Source organism: Hemitrygon akajei, chromosome 3 (genome assembly GCF_048418815.1).
Source record: "Hemitrygon akajei chromosome 3, sHemAka1.3, whole genome shotgun sequence".
Taxonomy (NCBI): Eukaryota; Metazoa; Chordata; class Chondrichthyes; order Myliobatiformes; family Dasyatidae; genus Hemitrygon; species Hemitrygon akajei.
In genome coordinates, this window is record NC_133126.1 from 24553433 (window position 1) to 24573326 (window position 19894).

The 19894-nt window shown below is 41.9% G+C and overlaps 1 protein-coding gene across 1 annotated transcript in view; it reads right to left on the minus strand.

Moving 5' to 3' along the window:
- The window catches only part of LOC140724772 (centrosomal protein of 128 kDa), a 612511-nt gene that overhangs the window by 570142 nt on the left and 22475 nt on the right, over positions 1-19894 (minus strand). Inside the window, exons 6-8 of the mRNA XM_073039351.1 lie at positions 19496-19587; positions 12552-12624; positions 3252-3368 (exon numbers count right to left, since the gene is read on the minus strand). Coding sequence (XP_072895452.1) covers positions 3252-3368; positions 12552-12624; positions 19496-19587 — 282 coding nt within the window. The remainder of the gene's footprint in view (positions 1-3251; positions 3369-12551; positions 12625-19495; positions 19588-19894) is intronic.

Below are 19894 nucleotides of genomic sequence, written 5' to 3' on the forward strand. Positions count from 1 at the left end.
TTTTCCATAAATGCTGCCTGACCTGCGGAGGTTCTCCAGCATTTTGTCTGTAGCTTTGAATTTCCAGCATCTGCAGACTTCTCATGTTTAGGAAGGAGGGACAGGAGCCTTAGATCCCACACCACTGGATTCAGGAACAGTTATTACCCTTCAACCATCAGGCTTCTTAACCAACACGGATAACTTCACTCACCTCACACTGAACTGATGCCATAACCTATAAACTTACTACAACTCATGTTCTCAATATTATTTACTACATATTTATTTCTATTGTATTTGCACAATTTGTCTTCAATTGCACATAGGCTGTCTGTCTTCATGTGAAGTTTTTCATCGATTCCATTGTATCTACAGTGAATGCCCGCAAGAAAATGAATTTCAGGGTAGCATATAGTGACCTAAATGAACTTTGATAATAAACTTACTTTGAACTTTGACTGATTCTGCGATGTTGGATATTTTTATACAAAGAAAGTTTAAGCTAACTAGGCCAAAAATCCACCAATTTTTGTGTCTTCTGCAAACTTAGTAATCAGTCCACTTACGTTTTTGACCAGATCATTTATATATCACAAACACTAGAGGTCCTAGAACTGATCCCCACCATTGGCTACAAGCCTCCACCACTGCCCCGTCTTCCGTGACCAAGACAATGTCCAATCCAATCTACAAAGTCGATATGGATCCATGTGCCATAATCATCTGGACCAGCCTATCACAAGGGACCTTGTTCCATGTAAACAACATCCACAGTCCTACCCTTATCATCTCCTCACGATTTATTATTTATTTATTTTATTGAGATACAGCGTGGAATAGGCCCTTCTGGCCCTTCGAGCCGTGCCACCTAGAACCCCCAATTTAATCTGAGCCTAATCATGGGGCAACTTACAATGACCAATTCACCTACTAACCAGTACATCTTTGGACTGTGGGAGGAAACTAGAGCACCTAGAGGAAATCGATACATTCCACAGATACACATATAGACTCATTATAGAACTGTGAACTCCAATGTAATAGCATCGTGCTAACTGCTACACTGACTGAGCAGCATAAAACCACGGTGACTATCCCAAATATGTTTATGTTTTCCCAGTTGTGTGTAAATCCTATCCCCAATGATTTCCCTACCACTGATGTAGGCTCACCGGCCTATAATTTCCTACTGTCCTTCTTAACTAATGGAACAGCATTAGCTCTTCTCCAGTCTTCTGAGACCTCACCAGTGGCTGAAGTAGTTCTGAAGTACTTCTGTCAGAAATCTCCAGAAATCTACCAAAAGTTCTGCCAGAAATCTCCTCTCTTGCCTCTGAAAAAAAAACTGAGATAGATCCTGTCAAATCCCAGGGGAGTGCCCGCCTTAATGTTCTTCAACAGAACATTATGTTCTTCAAAGACCCAAAGCAGGATGTTATGACAACACAGAATAACATGAATAACATAGAAAATAAATTGTCACTTCTTGTAAAAACAAGGGAAGTGCTGCTGACATCACATTAAGGTATTTCTGCCTGTATCTCTTAATTACACATCTCTAGAGAACGATACCTGGAACCAATCTACAACAGGAAATAATGTAGAATAATACAGAACAGTATAAGCCTTTCAGCCTAAGAAGTTGTACTGGTCTTTAACCTACTCTAAGATCATTCTAACCCTTCCCTCCTGTATAACCCTCAATTTTTCATTCATGCATGAGCCTATCAGAGTTTCTTTAAAGTTCCTAATGTTTCTGCCTCTACTACCACGCTGGCAGGACACACCAAACACCTACCACTCTGTGTAAAAACCCACCTCTGATACTTCCCCTATACTTTCCTCTAAACCCCCTTACAAGTGTACCTAGTTGTATTAGCTAGTTCTGCCCTAAGAAAAAGTCTTTGGCTGTCCAAAATCTCTATACACCTCTATCATTTCGCTTCTCATCCTCCTCTCCAAAGAGAAAAGTCCTGTGTTATTTATCCTATCCTCATAAAACAGGCTCTCTAATCCAGGCAGCACATTGTATTGTTAAGGCTTAATCTTTGTGCTTGTCAAATGCCTTCACCACCACTGTGGCCTTGAGCACAACAGAACTAGCTGCTGAAGCTTTGATTACTACTGTGAGAATACTATACAGCAACAATGAGAATGCAAGATTATGAGAATACACTAGTGAGAACGTGAAAGTTGGGTGAACACTGGGGTGGGACTCATGAAGAGTGGTGACAAATGATGACCAGTTCCGGCTTAGTGGTTTTGCTGGTGCTAATGTATTGATCCAGTTACTGGGGTGAAGCGGGTACAGATATAGAGTATTCGTTGGGGGGGGGGGAGCTCGAGAGCAGTTCCTCAAGGCCTCACCAATGGGCTGATCACGAACAGCGTTGCAGATCACAGAATGGGAGGCGTGCTGCAGCGAGGGAGTACCCATGCGTATTTTAATGCTTGCTCTATTCTGCTCTAATAAACATAATTTTAAGTAGATAATTGGGGTTTGTGTCTTTCTGCCTATCTAGGCCTAATTCAGGAACCTTTTGGTATAAAGTAACATTCTCTCTAAAGCTTCCATATTCTTCTGATAATGAGGTAACCAGAACTGAACACAATATTCCAAACGTGGTCTAACCAGAGCTTTAAAAAACTGCAACATTACCTTGTGGCTCTTGAATTCAATCCCCCAACTAATAAAGGCCAACATATCATACACCTTCTTAACCACCCTATCAACTTGCATTTTTCTTTCATCTATGCCTAACCAAGTCTCTTACATCTTTGACGAATCTATTGATGTGAACCTCAATATCCCCCTGTTCCTTCATAGTTAAGAATCTTGCCATTAACCCTGCATTATGCCTTTAAGTTCAACTTTCCAAAATGACTCATTTCACATATTTCTGGCTGGAAAGTTGGCAATCCAATCTTCTTGCCCATAAAGCCAATGGAATGAAAAGCAGGTGCTGTGCAAAATAGCTGACATATTCAGGAACCCCTGATTCATCATCACTGACAAAATATCATCATCAGCTGTTTAAGTGATTTTTTTTTTTAAATCGCTTAATACACAACTACAAACATACAGAGTGAAAAGGTTCACTCTTATCCCTTATTATACACATTCAGTCTTTGAACTTCTCCTCCATCCCCCGAGTATTGCAGAGAAAATACTAAATTTATCAAGAAATCAAAATAGTTATCACTTTTATAGCAGGTCTTTCAATACAAGTTTCAAGTTACCATAAACACATTGGAAGTGGACTCCTCACCTCCTGCAGCTGCACTGCTATCTGTCCTAGCTGATCCTGGCGTTGTTCTGCTAATTGTCGCTCACTTCTCATTTCCTTTTCAATTTCTTGAAGTCGCCTTTCAACCCTTTCTGACACCTATTAAACACAAGACCAAGAAAGTTTGTTGCTAGAAAAGGGAAGGTAATTAGATTTAATATGCTGGCAATGCTTACAGAGCAATACCTGCTCTAATAAATAATAGAATTAATATTCATTGGGTCTGGAGACACCTGTAAAGATCGACACAGGTTTAACATTACAGGTCCAAGACCTTCAATCAGATGCCTGTTTATCAATTTCCCTTCACCAGTCAAACCGCTGGAATGAAAACATTTGTCATTTGCAACACGGCTGAGGTTAAGATGAAAGGTGAAAAGTTTAAGGGGAATCATGTGGGGAAGCTTCTTCACTCAGAAGCGGATGTGAGGATGTGAAACAAACTGCTAGCAGAAGCAGTGGATAGGGGTTTGATTTAAGAGAAATTGGATAGCTCCATGGGATGGGAGGGGTACGGTCCGGGTGCAGGGTGATGGGACTAGGCAGAATAATAGTTCAGCACAGACTGGAAGGGCCAAAAGGCATGTTCAATGAGAGTATGATAGTTCAAATTCAAAGCAAATGTATTACCAAAATTTGGATATGTCACCACACTATCTTAAGTTCATTTTCTTACAGGCATTTACAGTAGAAGAGAAATACAAAAAAAGTTAGTAAAAAATTACCCAAAGACATACAACCAATGTGCAAAAGAAAATCTGCAAGTATGCAGATAGATAAATAGATGAATGAATGGATAAAAAAAATAGATAACTAACACTGTTAACATGAGTTAGGAGTACTTAACAATTATGAGTCCATAGTTTTTGGAATCAGTTCAGAGTTGAGATGAGTGAAGTTATCCATGCTGGTTCAGGAGCCTGATGGTTGAAGGATAAGAACTGTTCCTCAACAAAACCCAAAATACAAATTGCTTTTACACCAAAGCATCATAGTGGGGGGGGGGGGGGGGGGGGATATCCTTTATTAAACAGCTACTGTTCTAGAAGCAAAAGTTATCACAGCATGGCATAAATATAGTTAAAATTAATAGTATGAGAAAGTGGAAATTAGCAATCTCAAGCAACAGCTAGTCCAAGGTAGCTGGGGCCACACTGTAGTATAGTGGTTTGCGCAACACTTACAGTATCAGCTGTAAGATCAGGGTTCAATTCCCAATACTGTCAGTAAGTATGTTCTTCCCGTGACCATGTGGGTTTCCGCCAGGTGCTCCAGTTTCCTCCCACATTCCAAGATGTAGGTTAGGATTAGTGAGTTGTGGGCGTGCCCCCAGCATGATTCTTGCTGATTTAATTTGATGCAAAATGATGCACTCCACTGTATGTTTCGATGTACGTGTGACAAGTAGAGCTAACCTTCAAATCTGTTAATTTAGACAATCTCTCCTCCTCCACTCTCACCCTGAACACCGGCGTGCCTCAAGGCTGTGTGCTCAGCCCTCTTCTGTACTCCCTTTTCACCTATGACTACGTTCCCGCACATGGTTCTAACTCCATAATCATGTTCGCAGACGACACCACGGTGATTGGCCTGATCAGAGAGGATGACGAGATGGCCTACAGCATATATGTCAAACTCAAGGCCCACGGGCCGGATATTATCTTTGGCCCGCGAGATAATATCTAATTACTATTAAAGCTGGCCCCAGTAATCGAAGCGCCTATGGCGTATGATATGGCTAATGCTGAGTTTATTCAGGTACCAGGTTTTCAGGGTTTTTAGTGTTTATTCGGCAGTCTTGCTCGGCAGTCTTCTTCATAAGAAACGGAATTTGTAAAGTGAAACACTTTGTAGTTATAGCAGAGACTGAGACACATGAGAGCAGGCTGAAAAAATGGAGGCAACGAAAGCTGCGTTCACACGCATCCGACTGATCCGACCCGCATGAAGCTGCATTTTGCTCAATCCGGCCCGTGACCTAAAATGAGTTTGACACCCCTGGCCTACAGGGACGAGGTCCAGCACCTGGCCGCGTGGTGTGCCGACAACAACCTGGCCCTTAACACCCAGAAAACTAAGGAGATCATTGTGGACTTCAGGCATGCTAGGAGCCACACTCACTTCCCAATCTACATCAATGGAGCTGTAGTAGAGCATGTATCAAGCTTCAAATTCCTAGGTGTCCACATTTCTGAGGATCTCACCTGGTCCCTGAACTCCTCCATCCCCATCAAAAAGATGCAACAGCGCCTTTATTTCCTGCGGAGCATCAAGAAAGCTCCCTCTGTCCCAGGATACTGACGGACTTTTACTGCTGTATCAATGAGAGCATCCTCACCAACTGCGTCTCAGTGTGGTATGGCAATTGTCCCGTATCGGACCGCAAAGCACTCTAGTGTGTGGTGAAAACTGCTCAGCGGATTATCGGCACCCAATTGCCCACCATTGAGAACATTTACCATAAATGCTGCCTGGGCAGGGCAAAAAGCATTATCAAGGACGCATCTCACCGTAACCATGGACTTTTTACTCTCCTCCCATCCGGTAGGCGCTACAGAAGCCTCCGCTTCCACAGCAGCGGGCTCAGTGAGAGCTTCTTCCTTGAGGCTGTGTCCCTGCTGAACCTCACATCGCAGCGCTAAGCAGTATTGCACCCATATTGTACTGTCTCAGTACTTTCATATTTGTGTGCTGTAGCACTTACTTTTTATTTGCAGTTATTTTGTAAATAACACTGTCCTTTGCATTTCTGGTTAGATGCTAACCGCATTTCATTTGGCTTTGTATCTGTACTCGGCACAATGACAATAAAGTTGAATCTAATCTAAATCTAATCTAATCTAATTTGAATTTTGATGTAATACTATTTTTCCCCAAGAGAGGGGGCCAGAGAGCAACACAAATCCTGCTGAACACAATTCAAATTTTTAAAAATGTCAAAGTAGAAATCTGTTCCACAAACTTTAAACAGTCAGAAAAAATGAAAGGGTACATGCAAGAATGAATGCAGTAACATGTATTTGAAATACAGTAGGACAAGCTGTTGCTGGTGGAAAAACATACAAGATTTATACGCAACACACACAAAATGCTGGTGGAACTTAGCAGGCCAGGCAGCCTATAGGGAGAAGCGCTGTCAACGTTTCGGGCCGAGACCCTTCGTCAGGACTAACTTATATAGACTTATATGCATTATGGAACACAGAACAGTATAGCACAACACAGAACCTTCAGCCCAGCATCTTGTGCCAACCTTTAAACCTACTCCAAGATTAACTTAACCCTTCCCTCCTACATAGAAACATAGAAAACCTAAAGCACAATACAGGGCCATAATGCTTGTGCCGAACAATAGGCCTACATAACCCTCCATTTTTCTATCATTCATGTTCTATCTAAGTCTCTTAAATCTCCCTAAAGTATCTGCCTTTACCACCAGCCCTCACAGTGCATTCCACACAACAGCCACTCTCACACACTCTAATCCTCCTCCCATACTTTCCTCCCAACACCTTAAAATTAGGAATAAGATTATGCTAAATATGAATAAATATCACTTGTTAAGTCATACAGCATTGAAACATGCTCCTCAGCCTAATCCTAGCATGCTCCTCAGACCAACCAAGTTGCCCATCTGAGCTAGACCCACTTACCTGCATTTGGCCCATATCCCTCAAAACCTTCACTATCCCTTCACTATGGGGTGCAACCCCACCCAAATGTTCTTTTAATTTTCATAATTGTACCCGCCTCTACCACTTCCTCTGGAAGCTCAGTCCATATACTCACTATGCTGTGTGGAAAAAGTTGCCCTCCAGGTGCCATTTAAATCTTAACCCCCTCACTTCAAACCTGTGCCCTCTAGTTTTGGAATCCCCTACCTTTAGGAAACAACTTTAGCTATTCACATAGACAACAAAATCTGCAGACGCTGGAAATCCAAACAACAAACACAAAATGCTGGAGGGACTCAGCAGGTCAGGCAGCATCTATGGGAAAGAGTACACAGTTGATATTCCTAGCCGAGACCCTTCATCAGGACTGGGAAAAAGAAGATGAGAAGTTACTGCAAGAAGGTGGGGGGAGGGGAGGACGAAGTACAAGGTGGTGATAGGTAAAACTGGGAAGGGGAGGGGTGAAGTAAAGAACTGAGAAGCTGATAGGTGAAAGAGATAAAGGGTTGGAGAAGGGGGAATCTGATAGGAGAGGGTAGAAGACCTCAGTAGGAGAGGGTAGGAGAGGGCAGAAAGGGAAGGGAGAGGAGCACCAAAGGGAGGTGATGGGCAGGTAAGGAGATAAGGTGAGACAGAGAAAAAACAGGAATGGGAATGGTGAGGTGGGGGGCAATTACCAGAAGTTCTAGAAATCAATGTTCATGCCATCAGGTTGGAGGCTACCCAGGAGGAATATAGATGTTACTCCTCCAACCTGAGTGTGGCCCAATTGCAACTGTAGAGGAGGCCATGGATTGACATGTCAGAATGGGAATGTAGAATTGGGCAGTAGAATTGAAGTGTGTGGCCACCGGGAGATTCTGCTTTTTCTGGCGAATGAAGCGCAGGTGTGCAGCAAAGCAGTCTCCCAATCTACATCAGGTCTCACTAATACTGGCAACACTGGATACAGTAGATGACTGCAACAGACTCACAGGTGAAGTGTCGCCTCACCTGGAAGGACTGCTTGGGGCCCTGAATGGTAGCAAGGGAGCTGGTGTAGGGGCAGATACGGCACTTGTTGAAAAGCATCACTCGTTACTCACTTCAATTCTACTTCTCATTCCAGCATGTCAGTCCATGGCCTCTGCTACTGCCACGATGAGGCTACACTCAGGCTGGAGGAACAACACCCTATATTCCATCTGGGTAGCCTCCAACCTGATGGCATGAACATTGATTTTTCTAACTTCCAGTAATTGATCCCCCTCCTCCCCCATCGCTTCACCATTCCTATTTCCCTCTCTCACCTTATCTCCTTACCTGCCCATCACCTCCCTCTGGTGCTCTTCCCCCTAACCTTTCTTCCATGGTCTTCTATAACCATATAACAATTACAGCACAGAAACAGGCCATCTCGGCCCTTCTAGTCCGTGCCGAATGCTTACTCTCACCTAGTCCCACTGACCTGCACTCAGCCCATAACCCTCCATTCCTTTCCTGTCCATATACCTATCCAATTTTTATTTTTTTTAAATGACAATATCGAACCTGCCTCTACCACGTCTACTGGAAGCTCGTTCCACACAGCACCCACTCTCTGAGTAAAGAAGTTCCCCCTCATGTTACCCCTAAACTTTTGCCCCTTAACTCTCAACTCATGTCCTCTTGTTTGAATCTCCCCTACTCTCAATGGAAAAAGCCTATCCACGTCAACTCTATCTATCCCCCTCATAATTTTAAATACCTCTATCAAGTCCCCCCTCAACCTTCTACGCTCCAAAGAATAAAGACCTAACTTGTTCAATCTTTCCCTGTAACTTAGGTGCTGAAACCCAGCTAACATTCTAGTAAATCTCCTTTGTACTCTCTCTACTTTGTTGACATCTTTCCTACAATTCGGTACACAATACTCCAAATTTGGCCTTACCATTACCTTGTACAATTTTAACATTACATCCCAACTCCTATACTCAATGTTCTGATTTATAAAGGCCAGCATACCAAAAGCTTTCTTCACCACCTTATCCACATGAGATTCCACCTTCAGGGAACTATGCACCATTATTCCTAGATACCCTCTCGTATCAGACTCCCCATTCCCCAACCTGCAGTTACTAGAGATCCAGAGCAACACATAAAAATGCTGGAGGGACTCAATAGGTTACACAGCATCTATGGAGGGAAATAAATAATTGACAATTTGGGCTGAGACTCTTCCATCAGTGCTGCAAAAGAAGAGGAAAGAATCCAGAATAAGAAGGTGGAGGGAGGGAAAGAAGTACAATTTGGCAAGTGGTAGTTAAGGGGGAGACAGGTGGGTTGGTAGGGGAGGGGTGAAATAGGAAGCTGGGAGGTGAAGGGCTGAAGAAGGAGCCTGATAGGAGAGGACACTGGACCATGGAAGAAAGGGAAGGAGGAGAGGCACCAGAGAGTGGTGATTGGTAGGTGAGAAGAGAAGAGATACAGGGAAAAGGGGAGCTAGAATGGGGACTGAAAATAAAAAAAAAGAGAAGTGGGACAGAAATTACCAGAAGTTAGAGAAATTGACGTTGATGGCATTAGGTTGGAAGCTACTCAAGATGAAATAAGATGTTGCTCCTCCAATCAAAGTGTGGACTCATCATAGCAGTAGAGGAGGCCAGGGACCAACATGTTGGAAAGGGAATGAGAAGTCAAATTAAAATGGGTTGCCACTGGGAAATCATACTCCACTTTAATTACCGGTATTTAAAAAAACAATGGCAGACTATCCAGATCTGTACACCATTCGTGGAGAGGATTTTGCTTGTGGTATACTGGGCTAAATCCATCACTTTCTGGAGATTTTTCCTGGTCATTCCTGTACTCATACCAAGTCATGATACAACCAGTTAGGATGTTGCACAATACCATGAACTTGCATATATGCCTCCATTAAAGGGATATTTGGCAAGGACTAGGAGGATTGAAGGACTATGCTATGATACTCTATGACTCTATAGCAATGGATAGAGGGTAGCCAGCAGAGCTACTGGTTTAGGATTTCCAGAAAGCATTTACTAAGATACCATATACTGAACCACCCTTGAAACAGTGTGTAAAGCTTTAGGTTTCCTTACTGCATTGGAACTAGTTATTCTTGGAATTGCAACTTTCTTAATGAGCAAGTTGTCAGATCAGATCAGAATCAGGTTTATTATCACTGGCATGTGACGTGAAATTTAACTTAGCAGCAGCAGTTCAATGCAATACATAACATAGAAGCAAAAAAAATTATAAATAAGTAAATCAATTACAGTATACATCTATTGAATAGATTAAAAACATGCAAAAACTCAGAAATACTGTATATTAAAAAAGGTGAGGTGGTATCCAAGGGTTCAATGTCCATTTAGGAATCAGATGGCAGAGGGGAAGAAGCTGTTCCTGAATTGCTGAGTGTATGCATTCAAGATTCTGTACCTCCTACCTGATGAAATTTACAAGGAGGAGAAGTAATCTTATTGAACCAACAGCTTCTGCCAAAAGGCAGTCCCATCTGGTGGAGAACCTAGAACTAGGGTGGCAGTTTTAAAAGGGACTGCTCGGTTAAAATAGAGATGAGACAGTATTTATTTTCTCCCAGGGCCATGGATCTTTGGAATATCCTGTTGTAGTAAAAAATAAATCCAATTCAATGTAACAGAATGACGAAACAGAATGACATATCCAAAATGCTGGAGGAAAGCAGCAAGTTGGGCAGCATCTATGGAAAGGAATAAACAGTCAAATGTTTCAGGTCAAAATCTTTATCCAAATTGGAAAAGAAGGGGGAAAGAGGCCAGTATATGGTGGTGGGGGTGAGGGAAGGGGAAGGAGTACAAGATGGCAGGTGATACATGAAGCCAGGTGAAGGGGAAAGGGATAGGTGGAAAGGTAAAGGGCTAAAGGAGAAGGAATCTATCAGGAGATGAGAGTGACCACGGGAGAAAGGGAAGGAGGAAGAGCACCAGACGGTGGTGATAGACAAGTAAGGAGAAGAGGTAAGAGGGGAGCCAGAGTGGGGAATGGAAGAAGAGGGAAGGGAGAGGGTGGAAACTGATTTGATGAAACAAATGTTTTCTTTTGTATGTATTCACTTTGCTCTGTTATAAGTGAGTAGAAGAGTAAAGCCAAGGCTGTGGTTATATACAATGTCAGAACCAGGTTGAAAGGCATAATGACCAACTCCTACTCCTATTTATGTTCTCTCTTCCCAAAATGCGTGAGGATATTGGAGGTCAATCCAAAACTAAGACAAATGGGCTTTTATTTGCCAAGAATAAATAATGGGTTCTAGGACCAAATTGTTTTAAGATACATAACAGAATTGTGTAACAGGCTTGAATGGCTTTCTTTTTCTATGTTTCTTGTGTGTTCTCTAGGCAAGCAATCAGATCTCTCAACATTTGATTGAGAGATAAAGCTCTTAACAAACCATTTCAGCAGGCAAAGTTTTTAGTCATCTTATCCTCACTGGGGGAATCAGAGGTGGAGGAGGTCAACAATGTTTAATTCCTTGCTGTCATCATTACAAGCTACATTAATTTTGACCAACATGAAAGAGGTCCATTTAGATTCTAATTAGTATCTACAACATTTAATGAAGAACAGAAATTCATGGTTTATTTTCCCCTAGTATGGACACTTAGAAATTGAACTGCAAACAACATTCAACCTGACAGCATCCTTGAACTCAAAACAGCCTGAGATTCACAGTAACACACACAAAATGCAGTGGGGAGGGGAGAGATCAGCAAATCAAACAGGAATAAACAAATCAACATTTTGGACCGAGTTCCTTCATTCACTGTACATAAGTGTGAAGGGGATGGCTGTTTACATTGGCAAATGGGATGGCTTGTTCCGCATGGAACTGAGCTCAACAGTTATTGGATCTGAATTTCACCTAGTCAAATGCAAGTATTCTGTCATGCTTCTGACTTCTGATAGAAAGACTTGGTTACCCTGTCCCTTCTTTGCAGAAGGCTTGTCTAAAGAAGAAAGTAGGTTTTCATAAAGACCTCATTTGACTCCTTAAACAAGGACTCCAAAGACAGTACATTGTCATCCTTATTCCATCTGTAGCTGCCCTATAATTGAGTTTGATTATCATAAGGCTAAGGTGAGGACTGAACCTGTGTATTGGTCACACACTATAAATCAGCTCAATCAGCTGTTACTACAGTTTTTCACAACAAAAACAGCACTAGCTTTCTTCTATGTCCTGATGAAAGGTCCCGGTCAAAAACATCGAATGTTAATTTCTTGCCTGACCTACTGAGCTCCCCCAGCATTTTGCACATACTGCTCAAAATTTCCAGCATCTGCAGAATCTCTTGTGTTCATGAGCCCAAGTCTCCCAAATGACCTGGTTTTTCATTCACCCTGCAAGGACACACTAGACTCCACCTGCCTGTCATTCCTATGCACTGCTTTAATTATTTTTTAAAATAGGGATCAAAATACTTCAATGATAATCATACCAAGATGATAGATTAATAACCAATTTCAGTTAAATATACCCAAAATGAAAATTAATTGAACCAATAGAAGGCTATTTCTGAGTAATAGTTTAAACAATCGATCCATCATGGAGTGGAATACACTTCTACCGAACAACACTCACAGTCTCTTTTCTGGAAGTTTCTCGCACTCTCTCCGACAATGAATCGATAGCAGTCCTCATTTCCTTATCAGCCCTGTCAATAGGGAAAAAAAAATTGGATAGCATCTACTTGAAAATAAAAAACAATCACAATATCAAATTCCTCTTCTCGCCCTACACATTCAAAAGTGATTTAGCGTTTCTCAATACAAAGTTAATGAACCTTTCCTGTTGTAGTTTTGTCAGAACAAAGCAAAGCTGTTGAAAGATCCATCACGTCATCTACATACATGACCAATAAGATCAATCTGACCCTTCCCTCAAACATAGCCCTCCGTTTTCTATCATCCATGTGCCTACCTAAGAGTCTCTTAAATATCCCTAATGGGTCTGCCTTTAGCTGGCAGGATGCTCCATGCACCCACCACACTCTGTAAAAAAAATTACTTTTGACATCTCCCCCATACTTTCCTCCAATCAACTTCAAATTATGCCCTGTAGTATAAGCCATTACCACTCTGGGAAAAAGTCTTTTGCTGTCCATTTGATCTATCCCTTTTAGCATCTTGTAAACCTCAATCAAGTCACTCTTCAACCTCCTTCCCTCCAAAGAGGAGAACATTATTTCATGTCAATGAACTCATGAATGCTTCTGAGATTTGGACTACGTATTTATATTTGGCATGACATGTAAAACCTTGACACAAACTTCTACAGATATGCAGAGGAGAGTACATTGACTGGCTACATCACACCAATGCCTTTGAAAGGAAAATCCAACAAAAAGCAGTGGATACAGCCCAGTCCAACACAGGCAAAGCCCTCCCCATATTCAGCACATCCACACAAAACACTGTCGCAGGACAGTAGCATCCATAATCCGGGATACTACCCCCCCCCCCCCCCCACACACACACTACAGCTCATGCTCTCTTCTCACTGCTGCCATCAGAAAGAAGGTATAGGAGCCTCAGGACTCACAGCACCAGATTAAGGAACAGTTATCATCCCTCAACCGTCAGTTTTGAATCAGAGGAGATCACTCACCAAATCATTGAAATATTCCTACAACTTATGGACTCACTTTCAAGGACTTTTCATCTCAAGTTCTCTATATTTATTGCTTATTTATTATTATTATTTCTTCCTTTTTGTATTTGCACAGTTTCTTGGCTTTTACACACTACACGTACCCCAAGTCGGTACGGTCTTTCATTAATTCTACTATGGTTATTATTCTATTATGGATTTATTGATTATGCCTGCAAGAAAAGGAAAATGAATCTCAGGGTTGTATAATGGTAATATACATGTACTTTAATAATAAATCTACTTCGAATTTTCAACTTTTAAAGCAGCCATTCAAAATGCTGCAGATTATCACCCAAGCTCTTTCAGAATATCCTCCCAATTCACTGTCAGGATATCAGCCCATGAACATTTTTTTTTGTAATTTACAGTAGCTTTACGTCTTGCACTCTGCTGCTACAACACAAAAAATTTCATGTGATAATAAACCTGGTTTCAACAGGCTTCGGTGAGAACAGGCAGGGTCAAGGTAACTAGACAAGTTCATTCCTTATTTCTTTTATTTAAAAACTTAACTCTTAAGAAAATAGGGGGCAGGTCAACAAGACCAGTGGTCTGTTCTGGGTGTCAGATGTGGGATTTCTGGGAAACTACCAGCCTCCCCGCTGGCCACATCTGCTCCGGATGCATCAAGATGGAGCTGCTTAGAGACCACGTGTTAAGGAACTGGAGCTGCAACTCAATGACCTTCGGCTTGCTAGGGAAAGTGAGGTGATAGACAGGAGCTATAGAGAGATAGCCACCTCAAGGCTAGAGGAGACAAATGTAAACCCTTTCAACCCTGGAATCATCCTTGTGAACCTTGTCTGGACTCTCTCTAATAACACATCCTTCCTGGGATATGGAGCCCAAAACTGTTGACAATATTCCAAGTGCGGCCTGACTAGTGTCTTATAAAGGCTCAGCATCATCTCCTTGCTTTTATATTCTATTCCCCTTGAAATAAACACTAATATTGCATTTGCCTTCTTTACCACAGATTCAACCTGCAAATTAACCTTCTGGGAGTCTTGCATGGGGACTCCTCAGTCCCTCTGCACCTCTGATGTTTGAACTTTCTCCCCATTTAGATAATAGATAATTGTTCCTTTTACCAAAAAGCATTAGCGTACATTTCCCAACACTGTATTCCATCTGACACTTGCTTGCCCATTCTTCCAACTTGTCTAAGTCCTGCTGCGATAGCATTGCTTCCTTAGCACTACCTACCCCTCCACCTATCTTTATATCATTCGCAAAGTTTGCCACAAACCCAACAAATCCATAATCCAAATCACAGACAATGTGAAAAGTAGCGGTCCCAATACTGACCCCTGAGGAATAGCATTGGTCACCAGTAACCAACAAGAAAAGGCCCTTTTTATTCCCACTCACTGCCTCCTGCCTGTCAGCCATTCCTGAATCCAAGCCAGTATCTTTCCTGTAACTCCACAGGATTTTATCATGTTAAGTAGCCTCATGTGTGGCTGCTTAACAGAAACTTACCAAATGCTGAAAGGACTAGATAAGGTGGTTGTGGAGAGGATGTTTCCTATGGTGGGGATATCCAGAACTAGAGGGCACAGCCTCAAAATTGAGAAGCAACCTTTTAAAACAGAGGTAAGGAGAATTTTTTTTAGCCAGAGAGTAGTGAATCTGTGGAATGCCCTGCCACAGACTGCAGTAGAGGCCAAGTCCACGGGTATATTTGAAGTTGAAGTGGATAGTTTCCCGATTGGTTAGGACATGAAAGGATATGGCGAGAAGGCAGGTATATGGGTAACACACACAAAATGCCAGGAGAACTCAGCAGGCCAGTCAGCATCTATGGAAAAAAAGAGTACAGTCGACATTTTGGGCTGAGACCCTTCAGCAGGACTGGAGAAAAAAGATGAGGAGTCAGAGTAAAAGGTTGGGGGAGGGGAGGGAGAAACACAAGGTGATAGGTAAAACCTGGGCGGGGGGGATGGAGTGCTGAAGTAAAGAGCTGGGAAGTTGATTGGTGAAAGAGATACAGGGCTGGAGAAGGGGGAGGTCTAATAAGAGAGGACAGAAAGCCATGGAAGACAGAAAAAGAGGGAGAAGCACCAGAAGGAAGGATCGGCAGGTAAGGAAATGAGGTGAGAGAGGGAAATGGGAATGGGGAATAGAAAAAAAGAGGACGGCATTACTGGAAGTTTGAGAAGTCAATGTTCAAGTCATCAGGTTGGAGGCTGCCCAAACAGAATACAAGGAGTTGCTTCTCCAAACTGAGTTTGGCCTCATCGCGACAGTAGAGGAGGCCATGGACTAACATGTCAAAATGGGAATGCGAAGTGGAATTAAAATGGGTGGCCACTGAGTGATCCCTTTTTCTCACAGACAGAAAGCAGATGCTCGGCGAAGCAGTCCTACACCTACACCTCTTCCCTCACTACCATTCAGGGCCCCAAACTGTTCTTCCAAGTGAGGCAACACTTCACCTGTAAGTCTGTTGGAGTCATCTATGGTATCTGGTGTTCCTGCTGTGGCCTCTTGTATATCAGTGGGACCCGACATAGATTGGGAGACCACTTCGCTGAGCACCTATGTTCAGTCCACTAGAAAAAGAAGGATCTCCCAGTGGCCACCCATTTTAATTCCATTTCCCAGTCCCACTCCTCTACTGTCAAAAAAGGCATACCCCCCCTTTTCTCTATTCCCCATTCCCATTCCCCTCTCTCACCTCACCTCCTTGCCTCCCCATCACCTCCCTCTAGTGTCCCTACCCCCTTTTCTTTCTGCCATGGCCTTCTGTCTTCTCCTACTAGATTTCCCCCATTTCCAGCCCTGTATCTCTTTCAGCAATCAACTTCCCAACTCTTTACTTCATCTCTATCCCTCTTGTTTTCACCTATGTTTTTCTCTCCCCTCCCCCCAACCTTTTAAATCTACTCCTCATCCTTTTTTTTCCTCCAGTCCCTCTGTCAACTGTTCATTCATTTCCATAGAGGCTGCCTGGCTTGCTGAGGTTCTCCAGCATTTTGTGTGTGTTATTTGGATTTCCGGCATCTTCAGATTTTCTCTTGTTTATGGCAGGTGCACAAGGTTGAATGGGATTCGGGATGAGCCATAATGGAAGTGCAGAGCAGACTCGATGGGCTGAATAGCCTAATTCTGCTCCTATGTCTTATGGCTCTAATTCTGAGCCAGGTCGATTTTTCTCTCATTGAGTCATAGAGCATAAAAACAGGCCCTTCGGCCTATCACACCTACATTATCATCAAGCACATATCTGCATTCAAACCATTTGGTAAGTACGACTAATAAAGGCTAACACCCTTCAACATCCGCTAGTTTGTATTTTGAAAGGTTTCCACTTACAAGGTCCAATCCCCAGATACCTGACTTGGCATGGCCATTCACTACCTATCCTTATTGTGTGGAGCTGATCCAGTGTGAGCATTGACTAGGGGCTCATTAGGCCCTTCCAACCTAATGAGCCTATGCTGATCAATTACACCGATGTGACCAATTACCTAATAATTAATACATCTTTGGAATGTGGGAGGAAAACAGAGCTCACAGAATAAAGCCACATGGTCACGGGGATAATGTACTCCTTACAAACAGCAGCAGAAATGAACCCAGTCATGGGCACTATAATAGCATCACATTATGCTACTGGTTTACTACTTATCAGCAGCAAACAAAACAAAGAACACAACTAAACGCTTTATTAATAGCACTTTTCCCTAGTCAAATTTATGGTAAATGATCACCGCAAAGAATCGAGAGGCGGTCGGAGGCGAGGAAGAGTTGAGGGTCAAAGTGAGCGATGATAAGGCTGTCGAAGGTCAAAGCAAGCAGATGCAAAGCAAAATCAAGGTGAGGTCAAGGCAAACGGAGGTGAGGCAAACTCAGGACAAGCAGAGACAAGGAAGAGTTGAGGCCTGTTCACCTAAACCAAGAGTGAGGTTTGATCAAACTAAACGCCAGACTGATTTGCAAAGTATTGTAGCAACAATGCCCAGATCCTAGAGCCAGGAATGACCCGATGTTTGGACGATTTAAACGCAAAGCCAGATTGAAAAGAGAAGATGTTGGGACCAGAGGCAAAGGTCAGGCTAGTTCTGCTCATTACTCCACAATGTTTACTCAGCTCGGCAGTGAACTGAGGCTGAGGCTGAGGCCGAGGCCTGCCCCAGGCTTTGTGTCTGTGGACTCACTTTCATTCTGAATGCTTTTTGTTTAATCTATTGTTTGCGCAATTTGTTTTTTGTATCTTTTTTCTCTGTACATTGGGTGTTTGACAGTCTTCTTATTTTTTATGGGTTCCTTTGTAAGGAGATCTTTGCCTGTAAGGAGATGAATCTCAAGGTTGTATAATACATACATACTTTGGTAATAAATGTACTTTGAACTTTGTACTGCTCAATAGTTAACAATCTAACTAAATTAAATATTTAAAATAAAATCTCTTGGACCTTGAACAGTGCCTATAAAAAGTATTCAACCCCCTTGGAAGTTTTCATTCTATAACAAAAAAATTACAAAATCATCAGTGTCCCCAACTCCGATCCTCTCTATATATATAACATCAAAACTGGAAAAACAAATAGGATTGGAACAGGGTCAAATTACATCATGTGAAAATATTGACTAAATGGCCTCCAAATCTTTTCAAATTTAATAGAAGGGTCATATACGACATTTCTAACTTTCTCCAAATTTAGACATAACATAGTTTGAGAAAACCAATGAAATACGGTAAGGGATTAATTTCTTTCCAATTCAACAAAATAGATCTTCTAGCCATTAATGTAAGAAATGCAATCATCCGACAAGCAGAAGAAGATAAATGGATTGACCCCATCATTGGTAAACCAAAGATTGCAGTAATAGGATGTGGTTGTAAATCAATGTTCAATACCGTAGAAATAATATTGAAAATGTCTTTCCAATATTTTACAAAAGCGGACATGACCAAAACATACGAGTTAAAGAAGCTATCTCAGAATGACATCTGTCACATATAGGATTTATATTGGAATAAAAACGAGCCAATTTATCCTTGGACATATGAGCCCTGTGCACAACTTTAAACTGTATCAATGAATGTTTAGCACATATAGAGGATAAATCAACTAATTGAAGAATTTTATCCCAATTCTCAATAGGGATAATAAAGTTAAGTTCTCTTTCCCAATCATTTTTAATCTGCAACTTCAGACAAAATTGGGACAAAATTTGTTTTCTAGCAAGACAATGACCCCAAGCATAAAGCCAAAGCTACACACGAATGGCTAAAAAAACAAAGTTAATGCCCTGGAGTGGCCAAATCACAGCGCACACCTCAATCCAATTGAGAATTTGTGGCTGGACTTGAAAAAGACTGTTCATTCATGATCCCCATGCAATCTGACAGAGCTTGAGCAGTTTTGTAAAGAATGGGGAAAAATTGCAGTGCCCAGATGTGCAAAGCTGGCAGAGACCTATCTACAGAGACTCAAGGCTGTAATTGCTGCCAAAGATACGTCTACTAAATTCTGACCTGAAAAGGGTGAATACTTATGCAATCAATTATTTTGTGTTTTATATTTGTAACTAATTTAGAACATTTGCAGAGATCTGTTTTCACTTTATCGTGAAAAAATCTTTCTCTGCTGATCAGTGTCAAGACAAGTCAAATTAAATCCACTGTGATTCAATGTTGTAAAACATGAAAACTTCCGGTGGGGGGGGGGGGGGGGGGGGTGAATACTTTTTATAGGCACTGCAAGTGGAAACCTTTCAAAATACACACTAGATTGGCAAACATAATGCTGACTGATTTGATAAGGTCATGATTTTATGGAAATAGCTAAATCTAATTCCTTAAGCATACTTGTTACTTCCGGTTATGCAATAACACTGAGCCAAATAGAAACATTTTATACCTATTTCTCCTAGCTATTTCCTGGTCCACTTCTTCTCCAAGCCGTAGCTGATCACTGCTGAGGTCCCTCAGTGACTGATGTAAAGAGTGCACCTGTAGAAAGACAAGATTTCAGCAGGCTGAAATTACAAGTTAACTACTGCATAATTTCATGTTCAGTAATGCAAGAAGGACCTGTAACTGTACTATATCTCTAAATAAACAAAGTCAAGCATCCAGTTGCAAAAGGAGGTGCTGAATTATAGATTTAGGAGTTTGGAGATGAGTTTGCTTGAAACCACAGTAGTCAACAGTAGTCTAACATAAGTACCTTTACTGTCCAGATGCTCCAGAGATGAGTGTAGGACTAGGGAGATGACATCCGCTGTAGACCTGTTTCAGCAGTAGGTGAATTGCAGTG